This window comes from Medicago sativa, chromosome 7 (genome assembly GCF_051527215.1).
Source record: "Medicago sativa cultivar Bolivia chromosome 7, Bolivia_mono, whole genome shotgun sequence".
NCBI classification, from domain to species: domain Eukaryota; kingdom Viridiplantae; phylum Streptophyta; class Magnoliopsida; order Fabales; family Fabaceae; genus Medicago; species Medicago sativa.
Genome location: NC_140755.1, coordinates 73062604 through 73081155, shown reverse-complemented (window position 1 = coordinate 73081155; position 18552 = coordinate 73062604). Strand labels below are relative to the sequence as shown.

Here is an 18552-nt window from a genome sequence, read left to right as displayed (position 1 = left end):
CTTGATACAACTGTCCATGAGCCATAGCATCCATGCGTTTCTCTTCAATCAGATTCAATTGATCATACCGACTTTGACACCATTCAGCCTCAGTTAGTTTTGCTTCCATGATCACTCGAAGAGATGGAATCTCCACTTCCAGAGGGAGAACTGCTTCCATACCATATACCAAAGAGAAAGGAGTTGCCCCGGTCGAACTGCGCACCGTAGTACGGTAACCATGCAAGGCAAACGGTAGCATTTCATGCCAGTCTTTGTAAGTAGTGACCATCTTCTGAACAATCTTCTTGATGTTTTTGTTAGCGGCCTCAACTGCACCATTCATCTGAGGTCTGTAAGGAGAAGAATTGTGATGTTCAATTTTGAATTCTTCACATAAAGCTTGCATCATGCTATTGTTCAGATTAGAACCGTTGTCAGTGATGATCTTGTTGGGAACACCATATCGACAGATGATGTTATTCTTGATAAATTTGACAACCACTTGCTTGGTCACATTAGCATAGGAAGCAGCTTCAACCCACTTGGTGAAGTAGTCAATTGCCACTAGAATGAAACGATGTCCATTGGAAGCTTTTGGTTCAATTCTTCCGATCATGTCAATGCCCCACATAGAGAAAGGCCATGGGGAAGATATAACATTGAGAGCGTGTGGAGGCACATGGATCTTGTCAGCATAAATTTGGCATTTGTGGCATCTTTTAGCATGTTTGTGGCAGTCACGTTCCATAGTTATCCAGTAATAGCCGGCTCTTAATAGTTTTCTTGACATGGCGTGGCCCGAAGCATGGGTCCCAAAGGTACCATCATGTACATCATGCATCAACTTCTCAGCTTCTTGTTTGTCAACACATCTCAACAAGACCATATCATAGTTCCTCTTGTATAGGATTTCTCCGTCCAGAAGGAATTTGCTAGCCCATCGTCTCAAAGTCTTTTTATCCCTGTTGGAAGCACCAGGTGGATATTCACGATTCTGCAAGAATTGTTTGATGTTATAATACCAAGGCTTTTTATCATTCACATCTCTATCAGCTTGATCTGGCATATTTTCAATAGTGAACACATGAGCGGGTCTATCAAGACGCTGTACTTTGATTACAGGCACATCATTCCAGTGATTCACACGAAACATGGAAGACAAAGTAGCGAGAGCATCAGCCATCTGGTTTTCATCCCGAGGGATGTGGTGCAGTTCAACCTTTGTAAAGTATGTCAACAGGCGTCTTGCATAGTCACGGTAAGGGATCAGCTTCTCATGATGAGTCTCCCATTCACCCTTTATCTGATTAATAACAAGTGCAGAATCTCCATAGATGTCAAGGTGCTTAATTCTCAGATCGAGGGCTTCTTCAACGCCCAAGATGCATGCTTCATATTCAGCTATGTTGTTTGTGCAGTCAAAGGTTATTCGAGCGGTGAAAGGAATGTGGTGCCCCTGCGGAGTTACAATGATGGCCCCAATTCCTTTACCATAAACATTAACAGCACCATCAAACACCAATCCCCATTTGCTATTGGGATCCGACCCTTCATTGATCAGTGGTTCTTCACAGTCTTTTGCTTTCAGATACATGATCTCTTCGTCAGGGAAATCAAACTTAATCGGCTGGTAATCATCAAGAGGTTGACAAGCAAGATGCTCAGCAAGGACGCTTCCTTTGATTGCTTTCTGAGCTTTGTACACAATATCATATTCAGACAACAACATTTGCCAACGTGCAATCTTTCCAGTAACAGCAGGCTTTTCAAAGATGTACTTGATTGGATCCATTCGGGATATCAACCAAGTTGTATGATTCACCATATAATGACGCAGGCGTTTGGCAGCCCAAGCTAAAGCACAACAAGTCTTTTCAAGCATTGTATACCGAGTCTCACAGTCGGTGAACTTCTTGCTCAGATAGTAGATAGCATGCTCTTTCTTACCAGTCTCGTCTTGCTGACCGAGAACACAGCCCACTGAATCATCTAACACTGACAGATACATGATCAAAGGCCTTCCTTCCACTGGCGGGACAAGGATAGGTGGTTCCAACAGGTATTCTTTAATGCTATCAAAAGCTTTCTGACATTCATCATTCCATACAACAGGCTGATTCTTTCTGAGTAATTTGAAAATTGGACCACAAGTAGTAGTCATGTGAGATATGAATCTTGAAATATAATTTAGACGTCCGAGGAAACCTCTGACTTGCTTTTCAGTTTGAGGGGCCGACATCTCTCTGATGGCTCGGACTTTATCAGGATCAACTTCAATGCCTCTCTGGCTGACAATGAAGCCTAGCAACTTTCCAGATCGTACACCGAATGTGCATTTGTTAGGATTCAACCGCAGCTTGTACTTTCTTAATCTTTCAAACATCTTTTTCAAATACACAACATGCTGCTCTTCATCACTTGATTTCACAATCATATCATCAACATATACTTCAATCTCTTTGTGAATCATATCATGAAACAGAGTTGTCATACCTCTTTGATAGGTAGCACCAGCATTTATCAAGCCAAACGGCATCACTTTATAACAGAACGTTCCCCACGGAGTAATGAAGGACGTCTTTTCTCTATCTTCAGGTGACATTCGTATCTGGTTATAGCCAGAGAAACCATCCATGAAAGAGAACACTTTGGATTGAGCAGTACTGTCAACAAGAACATCAATATGAGGCAATGGGAGGTTATCTTTTGGACTGGCTTTGTTCAGGTCTCTGTAATCAACACACATTCGAACTTTCCCATCTTTCTTTGGTACTGGTACGATATTGGCAATCCACTCAGGATATTCAGCTGTCATGAGGAAACCCGCATCAATTTGCTTCTGTACTTCAGCCTTGATCTTAAGAGCCATGTCTGGACGAGACCTTCTCAATTTCTGTTTGACAGGAGGGCATTCAGGTCTTGTCGGTATCCGATGTTCCACAATCTGGGGATCTAGACCCGGCATATCTTCATAGGACCATGCAAAGACATCTGGATAATCGTGGAGAAGCTGAGTAATCTTCCTTTTCACTTCTGGCTCAAGTGCAGCACCAATCTTGATCTCTCGCTTGTTTTCTTCAGTACCCAGGTTGATAAGCTCAATCTCTTCCTGGTGAGGCTGAATGGCTCTTCTTTCTTGCTCAAGCAGTCGAGTGATCTCATACGGTATCTCTTCATCATCCTCCTCATCTTCAGCTTCATATACAGGGAATTCAAAATTTGGAGGAACCATAGGGTCACTGTGTTCAACGGGTTTATTATGGTTCAATCTGCATAATATGATTGGGATGATTTTAGAAAAAGTTTTTCTATGCAGATTTTTGAAATTAATAAGAAAAATTCAGATGTTTTGGTTTTTTATGGCATTACCATTATTTCCAAGAAAAAGGCACTAAAAAGTAAAAAACAAAGAGTCGTGAGAAAGACGACAACTTTTATTGATAACGGCAATGCCGAAACAAACATGCCCTTACAATGATATCACTTTCGCCTTGGGCAGAGCGAAAGGATTGTTATTTTGAAAACAAAAAAACATGAGCAACAAGACACATTACATGGAAGCATGCATGACTAAAGGAACATCAATGGCTTCCCAATTTCTCACAGTGCCTCCTGGTATAACAAATGTAGGCACGTGGCTTCTTTCAGCCGCATCTTCAGTAATAGCATTGATGAACCCAGCACTGTAGAAAGTTCCTGTTGAAACACCCGAGGTTGGGGAGAATCCAAGGCCCTCTTTACGTTTGTTTTCCAGAATCTGAATCACTTTGCCCCAGCCAGCAGCTTGCCCTTGTTGAATAGCCCTCTGGGCATCTTTCAGTGAAGCCATGCTAGTACCAGCCCTCCGGGGCTCTGCGCCCTCGACAGTCAAGCCTTGAAACGATGTCCCTTCAGCGGACCCTGCTTCAACACAAGAGAAGGATGATACTTGGCTAACTAGAAATGCCTCTTCACCATGCACAGTGACAATCTTACCATTCCTCATGAACTTGAGCTTCTGATGCAAAGTGGAAGTTACTGCTCCAGCGTCATGGATCCATGGTCTTCCGAGGAGACAACTGTAAGAAGCGTTGATGTCCATGACTTGGAAAGTGATTTGGAACGTCTCTGGACCAATGGTAATTGGCAAGTCTACCTCTCCGAGAACGTCCTTGCGGGATCCATCAAAAGCTTTAACCAGATAGCTGCTACCCCTCAGGGAAATTCCGTGATGACATAATTGCCTTAGTGTGGACTCAGGCATTACATTCAACGATGATCCAGTGTCCACCAACACGTTGGATATCATATCAGATCCACAGTGTATCGAGATATGTAGAGCCAAGTTGTGATGTTTCCCTGCTGCGGGGAGTTCATCATCACCGAATCCCAAACTGTTGCAAGCAGTGATATTACACACTATTCCATTGAATTGCTCCACAGAGACTTCGTGATCAACGTAAGCTTGCTCAAGTATCTTCATTAACACTTTCCTATGAGCCTCTGAGCTCATGAGCAGAGACAGGATGGATATCTTTGATGGGGTTTGTAGCAGTTGGTCAACAATCTTATAGTCACTTTTCTTGATAAGCCTCAGGATTTCGTCCAGATTGGACTCTTCAATAGATTGGCCTGCTGGGCCAGTGTTTTTGTCAACAGGAGGAACAGCTGGTGGAGTTACCGTGGCAATGGGTGTAACTACCTTCTTTTGAAATAAGGGTGGACGGACCTTTCCGCTTCTCAGAGTTGTAACTTCACTGGCAACATTGTCAACTGTAGCTGGGGATACCAGAGGCACTTCTGCTCCATTCTCAATCATGGTTGCACTGTACTTGTAAGGAATTGCTTTGGTAGAGGTATAAGATACCGGACCAGGTAACCTGATCACCAAAGGCTCAACATTTCTTATCTGAGGTACATTTTCAACAGGGGAGTCATGGAACACTTGCACAATCACACATACATCACTGGCAATCAAGTGCTTGTCATCCATCAGGCTCTGGATATCACCTTGCACAACACAACAGCCCATGGGATTTTGCAGACATTCTGAACAAGAATCATGATCATGTTTGAACAAAGAGGCCTGGCAGAGCTTGACATGTAATGGCACCAAGGGAGTAACGACATTGCGGACATCCAACATGGGATCCTCTTGAGGAGCGGGAATCCTTTCAAAAGCCTCAATCATATTGACAACAGCATGGTCTGGAAGTGGATTGCCGAGGACATGAGGAGCATTATTCTCAAAAGTCAACCGTCCCTTTTCTATTAGGTCTTTCACAATATACTTCAGAGCAAGGCAACCCTCAACGTCATGGCCTTGAGCACCCTGATGAAATTCACATGTTAGATCCTGTCGGAACCTGAGAGGCAATGGATTAGGCGGAGGCCTGCCTGGTCTAGTGACACAGTGTCCCTTGGCCAGTAGAGTTGGGAGCAACTCACCATACCGCATTGGTATTGGTGGAAAGGAGGGTTTGGGTCGGGGACCCTGTTGCTGCTGCTGTTGTTGTTGAGCAGGAGGCTGTTGTTGCACTTGCTGAGCGATGGCATTGACAGGCACTGGTGGTTGGCCCGGTGGCAGAGGATATTGCTGGTAGAATGGCAGGAAGAAAGGATGCTGAGAGTACTGCATGTAATGATAAGGCAGAGGTAATTGTGTGGCAGCTGCGGATGGGTTACCAGACACCATCCCCACATCAGATTCTTTCTTCTTATGATGACCATTACCATACTTCTTTGATGCACTGTTTGAAGATTCACCTTTCTCTAGGACAATAATACCATCTCGGACGGCCTCCTCTAGACGCGTTCCCATTGTAACCATATCAGAGAAGTTGTTTGGGGCAGAGACTATCATTCTCTCCTTATATTCCTTCTTCAGAGTCTTCAGGAATGTCTGTGTTAACTCTTCCTCATCAAGTCGAGGAGAAACACGGGCAGCTGCCCCTCTCCACCTCTGAGCATATTCTCGGAAGGTTTCATCTGATTTCTGAGACAAGGCTTTAAGAGAGTCTCTATTTGGCCTCAGACGGGTATTGAATTCATATTGACTCTCAAAAGCAGCAGCCAGATCCTCAAAAGTATGAATGTTGTCTTTGCTCAAACTAGTGTACCATTCTGCTGCATCATCTGTCAAGCTACTCTGGAAGCAATGGATCATTAGTGCATCATTGTCGGCGTAGTTAGCCATCTTTCGGACATACCGGATAACATGGTTGTGTGGACAAGAAGTCCCATTGTATTTGTCAAATTCTGGCTCTTTGAATTTCTTAGGAACCTCAAACCGGGACACCAAGCATAGATCACGAGCCTTAGCAGGAGCACCATTGTTTCCTCGGCTAGCCTTGACCTCACGGAGTTCTCCAGCCAACTCCATCAACTGTCTTCTCATAGCTTCCACTGTGGGATCTTGTCCACGCGGAGTATCGACATCAATTACCTGTTGCACAGTGTGTACAATAGGATCGGTAACAACGGTAGTCACCTGAGGCATAGCAGTAGATACAGGAATCTGTCTTTGACCAGCAAAACCAGAGACACCAGCAGCAGTATTAGGAGAATAGTAAGCTGAGAGACCATAAGGACGCCCATTGGGCATAACAAAACGAGCATCAGTAGCCACAGTAGATAGTGGGATAAACGGAATTGCTTCAGTAGAAACTGGGACAGATGTGGCCGGTTGTTCTTGTGCAGCCAGCAAAGCAGACATAGTGTCATGAGCCTTAACCAAGTCTTCTTTCATAGCAGCCAATTCGGCACGGAGCCGAGCATTTTCTTCTTCAAAGTTAGCCATGATCCTTCTCTTGTGAAATCTTGTTTGGTGAATTCTATCTGGTCGATACACTTTGCGAGCACGAGCCACTTTTCAGACTGCGGCGGACAAAACCAGGAGGCAGTAAGCACGAGAGAAGCTTTTTGTGACCAATGAATGCATATGATGCATGAAATGTGTAAATGCATATGCAAAAAGATTCTTTTTACGTGTTATCGAAGGGTTTTTAGACAAATTAGAAACTTGTAAACATTACTAAACAACGATTAACATGAACGGGAAACAAATAACCAACATATAGTTTTTACAAGACGATTCCCTTTGAAATGCTAAGCCAAGGGGTAGACTTTAAAATGTAAATCAACACAAAATGGAAATAACAACAGGAAATGGAGATCCTCAAGCATAGGAAGTGGAAGCATCATCCTCAGACTCAGACTCATAGCTGCAGTATCGTGCATAGAAGTCACGGGCACCCCTAGCCCTCTTGGAGTCTCTCATAAGCATCCTATCTTTCTCTTCAATCTCTCTCTTAGCCTTAGCTAGCTCTTTCTTCAGTGTCAAGACCTCATGAGTCTTCTGCTCATCCTTTCCATCCAAAGTCATGATCAAGTTCTCAGCCTCATAGTATCTAGCCCTCCACTGATGCTTCTCCCGACTCTCCATAGCTAGATGCTCCTGATACATCTCCTGGGTAGGTGGGAGTAGAGGCAAAGGCATGGTAGGAACAGATGCAGACACATATCTCATAGGGGGGTAAGGCATACCAATCTCCACAGCTTGGTTTATCACCCACTGTGTATAGGCTTCATGAGCAATTCCGGACCTTACACCCATATGCTTCACCTCTTTCTTCCGAAGCTTAGTCCAAGCTTGGATGAAATCTTCTCTAATTCCGGTGGGAGCATTGGAGTAGTGAAAGAAGTAAGGAGCTGTAGCAAGATTGATGGGCTTATCTTTCATCGGAAAACCAAATTGTCGCAAAGCAAGCTCCGGGTTATAGTTGATTCCACCCCGGGTACCAAGAAGAGGTACATTAAGAAACTTTCCACCACCAAAGATAATTTCCTTAACCCTAGAAGCGGGAGTGAGCCAAACCACTTCATTAGGAGTGAGAGCCATAATCCTCTGTGAAATAGACCAATTCTCCGGATTGTCATGGAAAGACTTCGGAAGGTGCGAAATAAACCACCTATAGAGGAGAGGCACACAACAAAGAATATATCCACGACCCTTGCCAGTACGATCATGAATAGCATGGTATGTGTCAGCTAGCAGAGTAGGAACCGGATTCTTGGAGTGGAAGATCATAATAGCATTCATGTCCACGAAGCCATCAAGATTCGGAAAGAGAATAAGCCCATAGATAAGAAGTGCAAGAATAGCCTCAAGAGTGTCCTGACAAGTGGTATTGAGGTGAGCTTTCCCAAGAAGATACTCTGACGTGAACCCTCGGATACGAGCCTTAGTGACGAGATTCTTGGTGACATCGGTGGTCTTGAGATAGAGATCCTTAGCAATAATCAGTGGAGTAAGAGGAGGCTCAAGTCCTGAGAAAGGTACCCCCTTAGCAATAGACAGACCCATCAAGGAAGAATAAGCCTCTAGGGTAGGCACCAACTGAAAGTCTGGAAAAGTAAAGCACCGATACTTCGGGCCATAGAATTGCACTAGAGTGTGCACAAGCTTCTCATCCACATTAGTATGAAGAATAGGAAGTAAAGCCCCGTAACGACGTCGGAAACCAGTCGGATCCTCAATCTTGAGTGCCAAATCTCTCAAACTAGCCAAATCCACTTCCTTGAACTTGTAGGACTTAGTCATCTTCATCCCTACAATGTTTACAAATTCAACTTGTCTAATCCCTTCGATAACAATGCATGGAAAAAGTTTATGCATGTATGCATGTATGCATGAATGCATGATTATGTTCAAGTTCGAAGAAAACATGGTGGGTTGAAGTTCAAAGTTGAGGAGTCATGGGTGGACACGGCGTCCGGTGAAACTAGGGCTTTAGGATAATAGTAACCGGGTTCTAAAAAGGTTCCCAAGTTGCAACCTCTCCGACGTATATCATGGTGCCACGAGACAACACTCGCTCCATGATTATCCGTGGAAGGTCTAACTTGAGTGTAGTATCGCGTGACGACTAAAACTCGAGACAACACTCGGTTTAGCCTCCGCACTACGTCCTAGAAAATGGCCATGGATGGGTTTGGTTATCTACGGTTCATAGCGTCATAGAACAATCAGAAGTAAAGTGCCTAAACGCGACAACACGCGCCGACAACATCACCCCCAAAATGCCTCAGCTATGTGGGATTGATCGCATAATCCAAAACACGAGGCAACCCCCGGAATGAATTGTCGATTATATCCCTCCTAAAATCCTAAGTTCACTCAGCCCGGGTGCAGGACTTTTGATATTCTCACCCCACACGTTTGCAAGAAATTAAACATTTATTCACATAGGAAAGCAAGTAAAAGAAGCAAGTAAAAATACAAGCGCAAGCGTGGAAATAAATACTAGGCGTAACTCTCGAATCCCCCCAGCGGAGTCGCCAGCTGTTTTATCTTGGTTTTCGGGTGTCAAACATTGATTACGTTTGAACCTTTTAAACCGGTGATATCTTATTTTTTTCTTGGGAAGGGAAAAAGTAAGCAAAACCCTTGAGAATCGAGGTCCGGGAGTTGTTTTCGCTACGGGAAGGTGTTAGGCACCCATAACGACTATAGTATCCTATAGGAACCGTCTTTAATTTCTACGCGCGCGCTTTATTTTTAAATGCTATTTTGAAAAATGTTATTAAAACCTAAAGTTTGCTAGAGGAAGAATTGGAGGGAGAAGAATGTTTTTTGGATTTTTATTTTAGTTGAATTGAAGGAATTTTGTTCCTTGCCTACGTACCCGTTTAAGGGATCAAATCCACCGTAGTTCTCTTCCAAAAAATGTTTTTGTTTTTGTTGGTTGATTTTAAGTTTGAAAATGGAGTTTGAAGAATAGAAAGAGGCCTCAAGGGCATGAGATTTAGAAAAGGTGAGGTTTGATTAGTTATTTGCAAAAACAAGTCAAAGTATGATTAAAATTTGTTGAAATTTGATTAAGAAAATAAAAAGGAAAATCAATGGGATTTTGATCCCAAGGTTTATTAAGAAAAAAGCTTGAGTGATATTGTTTATATTTTTTTGGAAAATTGGGTTTTCTAAGTATAGAGCCTAAACATTCATCTAAACATACAATCCTAAACATACATCTAAACATGCATATTCTAGCTATATACCTAAAGTGGTGTGTGTGTATGTGTCGGTGCTTGTGTCGGTGTACATTATTAGAGTCCATTGTCCTTATTACATCATTGGTCTAGATACATTCTATGGCCTCTTTGCCAAGAAATTAAAAGCATGAAAGTAAAATATTACAAGAATTCCTAAACCTTTACATTCTAAGCATTAATATGGGAATTAAAGTGCAAGAAATGAAACTATAATGGAAGAATGAAGTATGCTTGTGGTGATGCATGAAACATGAAACAAAATGGTTAGTGGCATAAGGAATAATAAGGATTGAAATAGATGCAAATAGCATAGGAAAGTAATGAAACTTGACAAAAAAGTAACAAAATCTTAGCACACAAAAGTGGTAAAATATGCCTAAACTTTGTCATAAAATTCCCACAAATATAAGGCCTATAATTTTCATGCCATGATAATCTTCAAAGAATTTTATTTCAGCTATGACATGAAAATTTATAAGACAATATTAAACCAAGAATTATGACATCTTTTAAGCATGTTTCACACTTTAATCCCACAAACAATTATTTACATGACTTGTAAAACAAGAAATTAACAAATCAAACTCCAAAACAGTAAAGAATAGCACCAAATCAGAGGCATACACATTGTAAATTCTCATATCAAGGGTCAATATACCATATCAAGATTTTGGGATCAAGAACATGCAAGAATTTCACAAGAAATTAACAAAAAGTAACATAAAATCACAAGAAAACTCCACATATATTTTTATCAATTTTATCATGCAACAATTATCACAAAAATACCACAAAACTATCAAGGAATGTGTATGAGAATTTTTAGAATTTTTAAGGCATTTTTAGACACAAAATCATATAAAATTTCACAATTTTCAACAAAAAAAATGGTAAACTTTTAACAAGAAAATACTACATATTTTTAATCAAGATTTGACACATGACAACATCACAAAAATATCAACAAAATGATCAAGAACACATAGGAATTTTTTGGGAATTTTTTAAAGGATTTTTGAACATGCAGGGGTGCAATTAGCAAGAAATTAGTAAAACATGCAGGAAAAGGGGGGTGCGTACAGCAAAACGCATGCAGGCATGGCAGAATGCAATTATTGGGCCTAAAGATGCAGGGAATGGGTCGGTTGGAGCATGGATCGGGTTACTTGAACCGGTTTGAAAATGGAGAAGTAGTAAAAGTGGCTTTCATTATATGCAGTACGTGAATTCTTCTTCTCTCTTAAACCACAACACACGTGAACTCCCTCTCTTCTCTCTCAAATTTTTTGAAAACAATATCAAGAACACATCATAATCTTCATCTCCCTCACCTACCTCACCGGAAAATATATGAACATCGCCGGAAAATTCATCAACTCGCCGGAAACTTCATCTTCTCCGGCGAGAAGTGCAGCTTCCGGCGAGTCCCAAAACGCTCCGATCTAAACGAATCTTGCAATTTCGGAACCGGTTTTTATTTCTCTATTCGAATTCGAGCAGGCTTTTCAAAATTAAATCAAGAACAACCTAAATCTAACACGAACAGATTTGCGATCAAATCAAAAGAAATGAAGAGGAGCAGCGATACCTCTTGGAGCTTCCAATTCGAAGTTCTTCGCGAATCGTTTTCCTTTGTTCTTGATTTCGTTCTTCCTTCTTCTTTCCTTGATTCAAATTCAATTCTGGCTTTTGCTTTGTGTTTGAATGTTTGTGTGGTAAAGGAAAACGAAAATGGATGTGTTGGTGATGGATTATGATGATGATGATTGTTGTTAGTTGAAGGTGAAGATTGATGAAGATGGTGGTGGTTTGTGGTGGTGGAAATTAGTTATGGAGTTTGTTAGGGTGGTGAAGTGGTGGAGGGAAGGTTGTTATGGTGGTGAAGATGAGGAAAAGAGTTAGTTGTGGTGGTGTTTTTTTTGTCACGTGAGAGAAAAGAAGAAAGAGGGAAGAAAGAAAATTTTTTGTGACTTTTTGGTGAATTTTTTGTGAAAAGTGTGATAATGATTGGTTATGAAAATTGACCACAAGTTTGACTTATATAGGTGACATGGTAAGCTTGGACCAATGAGACAATGCCATGTGTACTTGGATTTGTAACAAACTCTTAAGGACCAATAGCATTTGGACACATGGCACTTGGACTCTAACAAACTTAAAAGGGATTTAGAATGTAAATAACAAAAGTGCGAGGACTAAAATGAAAATTAAAACTAAAATTGAATTGAAAAAGTAAAAAATGAAAATTAACGTAAAGCGAGACGATTAAAAACAACAAAGCAGATTAAAATGAATCAGCAATATTATGTGAAATGACCAAAACGCCCCTAGGGACTAAAACGACTCGAAACGACTCAAATGCAATTTAAAAATGATTTTTTAACAAGGGATTAAAGCAAGAGCTTATTCAAACAAATTAAAAGACTCAGAGACAAATTTTAGAATTTAAACAGGGTTTTGACACATGAAAAGACCAAAATGCCCCTAGGGGCAAAACTGACTCAAAAATGACTTCAAATGCAATTTTAAAATGGATTTTGACATAGAATTGAAATGAAGACTTATTCAAACTATTTGAAAGGACTCAAACAAATTTTCAAAGATTGAAAGAGATTTTGACATAGGAAATGACTAAAATGCCCCTAGGGGCTAAACTGACTAGAAAATGACTCAACTGATATTTTTTGAAATGAATTTTGACATGAGATTGAAACAAGGACTTATACAAACCAATTTAAAAGACTCAAACAATTTTCAAGGATTAAAATGAATTGAATGCAGGAAATGACTAAAATACCCTTGCATGTAAATTTTGCAAATAACATTGAAATAAAATGCAGAGAAAGATGCAATTGATCAGAGACATATCAAATGACTTATAATGCAAGAAAAGAAGAATTGAACAAGTATTTTTAGGTCCAAAATTAGGGTATAACAGAATGAAGTAAGGATATAGAAGAACAAATGTGCTCATTAGCACCTGAATCTATGAGCCAGTAGTGTGACTTAACATGCAAGGGGGCAAGGGAAAATAGTGTTTATACCTGCAAAAGCGTTTATGAAAGATGAAGCTGGTGCAGAGATGACATGATTGGTGTTGGTTGAGGTAGTAGGTGGTGCTGAAGGAATTAAAGATGATTGTTGGAGCAAGGAAACAAGATGAACATACTAATCTTGAGTCAAACCAGTTTGAGAAATAGCTGAAGAACCTGCTGCAACACCTTGAGTTTCAGGATAACCTCTGAATTCACAGCATTAGTGGAAGAAATTCCCTTGTTAGCATTAGGGAAACCATGTTTTTGATAACAAAATTCAACAGTGTGATTAGTTTTGTGACAAAAGGTACAATATTTTGAATTGTTCTTAGGTGGATATGAACCAAAATTTGGTTTTCCACGCCCAAATGGCTTTCTTGCATCAGAAGCATTCACCAAAATGTTGGAATCTTCAATAGAAGGAGAAGCAGTAACACCAGAATTGTTACTTTCTTCCTGAATCACAAGTGAATAGACTTTGTCGATAGAAGGAAGAGGATCCATAAGCAAAACCTGAGTTTTTACAACCCCAAAGTTATCATTCAAACGATAATTGCGAGCAGATCTCATAGATTCACAACGACAAGGGTGAGGACAAGTACACATAGGAATTGGACGGTGAGAATTAAGCTTTTCTCAAAGAGACTTCAATTCAGTAAAGTAGTGAAGCACATATTTCGTTCCTTTTTTCAAGTTGTTGATAGCAGTGCGTAAAGAAGCAATTCAAACTCTATCAACTTTAGAGAAGCGTTCTTGAAGCTCAATCCACACATCAATGGCGTACTCATGGAATACAATAGTCTGAGCAATTTGAGGAGAAACTGAGTTCAAAATCCAAGAATGGATTAGGTAGTTACAACATTCCCAAGCACTACGGTTCAGATCATCAGTAGGAGGGATTGGAATAGATCCATCAACAAAAAAGAGTTTGTTATTTGCTCCTAAAGCGCGCTTCATAGAACGATGTCATGCTAGGTAGTTAGAACCATCAAGAAGAGGTGTAACTAGCACAGAGCTAGGACTTTCACTGGGATGAACATAATACGGTGAATCAGTGTTCGGTTGAACAACCTGAGGAGCTTGGCGAGGAGATATAATGAAGAAGAAGCAGAAAATTACCAGAAATGAAGAACAAAGTATGAAAAAAGATGATACGTGAAACGGCAAAAAAGAAGAGAATCAAAGAATCTCAAAACGAAATTGAGAATGAAACGATGAGAAAGGAAGAAGAATCAATGTGATTCTTCATGAAATCGAAGAAAAACGAGAAAGCTAAAAAAGCTTGAAGTTCACGCATCAATAGCGGAAGCTAATTGAATCGTAAAGAAATTCCTCTCAAGGAGAGAGAGTAAAACTGATACCATATTATCAAATGAACAAAAGGAGGGAAAAATCTTATTGATGAATGAAGTGTTACACTTGTATTTATACAATTCTGCAATAAGCTATGTAATTGACTTAACTAACTAAGAAGAAGAAAGTACAAAGACTAAAATGTCCTCTTAGTATCTTGCTTGGGCTGCAAACTATCTACTATTTTGTTTGTAGTTTCTGTTTTATCTTCTAAGTTTAATAATAACTTTATATGCCATCGGTCAGTAGGAAAAGAGATACCTTCACTTTGCTTTAAACCAAAAGAGATATTGATAATTGATCAGTCACTCGTGTTGTATCAATTTTTCAATTCATTCTACTAAGAAGGGGAAAAAAACACTTCAAAGAAAGAGCGGAGTAAAGGACTGTTAGAATGTGCTGCATATTTCTAGAATTCTCTAGAATGCATTAGTAACCTATAGAATGTTATAGAATGATGTACATGCCTAGATTTCTCTAGAATAGTTTAGTATGTTTTAGAATTAATTAATACTAAACATGTAGTATGAAATGTCATGAAGAATCTAGAAAGAACTATCTAGAACATGACATCCACACTATAAATAGGCAAGCATGTACTCATTTGCAATTAATCCAATCAATCCAATTTGGAGAGCAATACAATATATTCTTGCTCCAAGTCCTCACACTACTTACTACTATATTTCAACTATCATCAACTAAAGCCTTCTTCACTATCCAACTACACTCTTAACTATCACTACTACCTAAACAACTAACAGTGGCATCAGAGCTACGTTCGATCATATATTGGGCGTAGACAATTTATCCACCTAAATATCAACCAAACCCTCCATATATTGGACATGTGGAGAAGGACTGCTACAACAAAAATAAGCATCAAGCAAACTTCATTGAAGAGCATGAGTGTGAGAAGGGCCAACGTGACTATGACCAACATCTTTTTTATGCCACCCAAGATTCCAATGACGAATTAAGTAATTGGTACTTGGATAGCGGTTGCAGCAATCACATGGCCAAAGATGAGAGTATCTTCAAGGATATTGATTACTCTGTCAAAGTAAAGGTTCGACTGGGAAATGACTCAGTCGTGGAATCTAAAGGCAAAGGCACTGTGATGGTGGAAACCAAGAAAGGTACCAGGTTCATCAATGATGTCTTACTAGTCCCCAATCTTAAAGAGAATCTTTTGAGTATTGGTCAAATGATGGAGAAAGAATATATTATACACTTTGAAGGAGACACATGCTCAATATTTGACAACAATCACAAAAGGCAAGAGATAGCCAAAATAAAAATGGAGAAAAGAAATAGAAGCTTTCCAATAAGCTTCAAATATACTACTAACACTGCCTTCAAAGTTGAAGTTGATGAAAATGCAAGCTGGAATAGGAATGCAGGACAAGTTGAGAGAAGCAGCATTACCATTCCAATAAAACAATCAAACAGGGAAGCTATAGAAGAAGCAACTGAGGAACCAGGTACGCCACCTTCACATTCTCAACAAGAAACTTCTTTAAAATCTACTCCAACAAGAGTGGGATCACTGGTGGATATATATGAAACTTGCAACTTGGCTAAACATGAGCCTGACAACTATGAAGTGGCGTCAAAACCAGAATTATGTGCCAAAGGCAATGGAGGAAAAGATCTAAGACTAAGAAATTCTTTGAATGAGCATAATAAACATCCTCGAGCATGGTACACGAGAAAATTGACCAACATTTTATCAATCGAGGATTTGGCTAGATCAAGATTTGAGCTACTACGAATTATGCTTGGAGTTACCGAAATATGCATCAAGGAGGAGTGTTAGAATGTGCTGCATATTTCTAGAATTCTCTAGAATGCATTAGTAACCTATAGAATGATGTACATGCCTAGATTTCTCTAGAATAGTTTAGTATGTTTTAGAATTAATTAATACTAAACATGTAGTATGAAATGTCATGAAGAATCTAGAAAGAACTATCTAGAACATGACATCCACACTATAAATAGGCAAGCATGTACTCATTTGTAATTAATCCAAATAATCCAATCAATCTAATTTGGAGAGCAATACAATATATTCTTGCTCCAAGTCCTCACACTACTTACTACTATATTTCAACTATCATCAACTAAAGCCTTCTTCACTATCCAACTACACTCTTAACTATCACTACTACCTAAACAACTAACAAGGACTAATAGCAATATAGTACACTACCATTATTTCTCTTATATTCATTTTATATGCACCTTTAAGCTTTCATCTACTTTAAACTTAATCCTTAAACTCTTATTCATTCTTTTCCCTTCCAATTTTATACAACAATTGATCATATCCACAAGCCAAAGATATAGGACCATCATGATACATTGTACATAATAGTGATTACATTACATAACAACCAAATTAAAAACAACAATAAATTGTGCTGTGTCTAAATAGCCAAAACAAGTCCAGGAAGTGACCTACGATAAAGATCACGAGGTTGACTTCTCCACAATGTCATGTTATCTTGCTTATGATCTTCCCACTTTAATGGCCTCAAATCCCTCACCACAAGCCATGTATTGAAATACTCTCTAAATTGTGTAATTAACCCATTTTTCATTGTCCAAACATGAACCCAATAAGCTTGTCCTTCCCACCCCTCAGTTATTACACAATCACCAATTGAAGTGACACTTCTTGGCTCAAATTTGAACCCTTTTTTGTGATTTGTTTCTCCTGTTAACACCTTCATCATGTGTTGACATTTTGGTGGACCATGGAACCAATACTCAAGATCACTTGCTAGCAATTTGGCTACCATTTCCATTGTTCCTTGACCCAAAAGTGCTTTGTAGAGAATTTCAACTATGGACTTATTTTGCATTTCAACCATAGAGTCCATCTTTTGGTGAAACTTTTTGTAAAGAAAATGCTACTTGTTGAGTTACCACTGATTTTTGCATGGCATGGAAGGTTGCAATTTATAGGGATGGATGGGAGAAGGATGCTAAAGTTTGGTGTCATTAGTTTGTTCTAGAAATTTAGCATAGACGGTTGAGATTGATTGATTTATGAGGTGAGGAATTGGATGGTAACGTTTGAAACGACAAAATGTGTCACACCACAATTATGCATATATTAAATCATAGCATATGACACTAAGTGGGAATGCATTTATGAGGAGAAATCGATGACAGCTTGTAGACTTACTAGTATGTGCATTTTTAGGGTAAAAAAGGCTTCTTTTTGTGGGGTGGAGGTGGGTGGATGGTGGACTAGTGGTGGTGTTAAAATTTTGGTTAAGTTTAACTCAACTCATATAAAACCGGTTTATAAAATAAGGATCATCCACTATTTATAAACATATTTTAAATTCATATTTCAATTATTATAAAACTTTTAACACACATATCTTTACAGAGAGGAGAGATATTTTATGTATGATTTGAGTTGTCTTACAATGTACAATCCAGTTAATCTAAAATTGACTTTGATACCATCTTACATCTTAGATTGACTTAACTCAATCTTTAAAAAATAGTAGCTACTCCTCCCTCTCCCATGATTTTTAAACACCACTCCTGTCTTTGCGAAGAAAAAAATAATATTTGTATAATTTACCCATTTTGACGTGAGAAATATGGTGTTGTTTTTCATCTAGATGTGTAAATATTCTGTGAGAATTGTATATCATATATGTGCAACTGGAGAGACTAAATTTTCGAGTTGGGTATTACTGCAAATAATATCAAAACTTTTCATTACAAAATTTAACACTCTTGTACTTCAAGACTGAATTCGAACACAAAACCTCTCAGGACTGAATTCGAACACAAAACTTCTTCTTATACATAAAAGATCTTTTACGATGTTATCTAAGTTTTCTTGGGTCTAGATGTGTATATATGGGTGAATGTGATTTTTATGAAATAATTAGAGAAGGGGTTAAAAATAGTTCTCTTAGAAAATTAGGTAGCAAGGTGACGAATGACTACCATTTATAAACAAACATATTTTCATATCATATCTCATGCAAAACTCTTAAATATGTTAATGGTTTACTTAGAATGACTGACCCTTTTTTGATTTTGGTTTGTAGTTGAAGAACTCTTTTGTTTGATTCTTTAGGTATAATCTAAAAGTGTTATGAGGTTGAATTGATGT

The 18552-nt window shown here is 39.1% G+C and overlaps 3 protein-coding genes across 3 annotated transcripts; all 3 read right to left on the bottom strand.

The window, feature by feature from the left end:
* Nucleotides 1-6990: 6990 nt before the first annotated feature.
* On the bottom strand, nucleotides 6991-12003 carry LOC146908278 (uncharacterized). Its single transcript, XM_085725003.1, has 2 exons — nucleotides 11603-12003; nucleotides 6991-8571 (listed from the first exon to the last, which is right to left on the bottom strand). The coding sequence occupies exon 2, from the start codon at nucleotides 8567-8569 to the stop codon at nucleotides 7139-7141; it is 1431 nt and encodes a 476-aa protein (XP_085581129.1). The 5' UTR covers nucleotides 8570-8571; nucleotides 11603-12003; the 3' UTR covers nucleotides 6991-7138.
* A 1190-nt stretch (nucleotides 12004-13193) lies between these two features.
* LOC146908277 (uncharacterized) lies at nucleotides 13194-14006 on the bottom strand. Its single transcript, XM_085729247.1, has 2 exons — nucleotides 13779-14006; nucleotides 13194-13562 (listed from the first exon to the last, which is right to left on the bottom strand). The coding sequence occupies exons 1-2, from the start codon at nucleotides 14004-14006 to the stop codon at nucleotides 13194-13196; spliced, it is 597 nt and encodes a 198-aa protein (XP_085585373.1).
* Nucleotides 14007-16667: 2661 nt separating this feature from the next.
* On the bottom strand, nucleotides 16668-17376 carry LOC146908276 (senescence associated gene 20-like). Its single transcript, XM_085726543.1, has one exon. The coding sequence runs from the start codon at nucleotides 17288-17290 to the stop codon at nucleotides 16835-16837; it is 456 nt and encodes a 151-aa protein (XP_085582669.1). The 5' UTR covers nucleotides 17291-17376; the 3' UTR covers nucleotides 16668-16834.
* Nucleotides 17377-18552: the final 1176 nt, after the last annotated feature.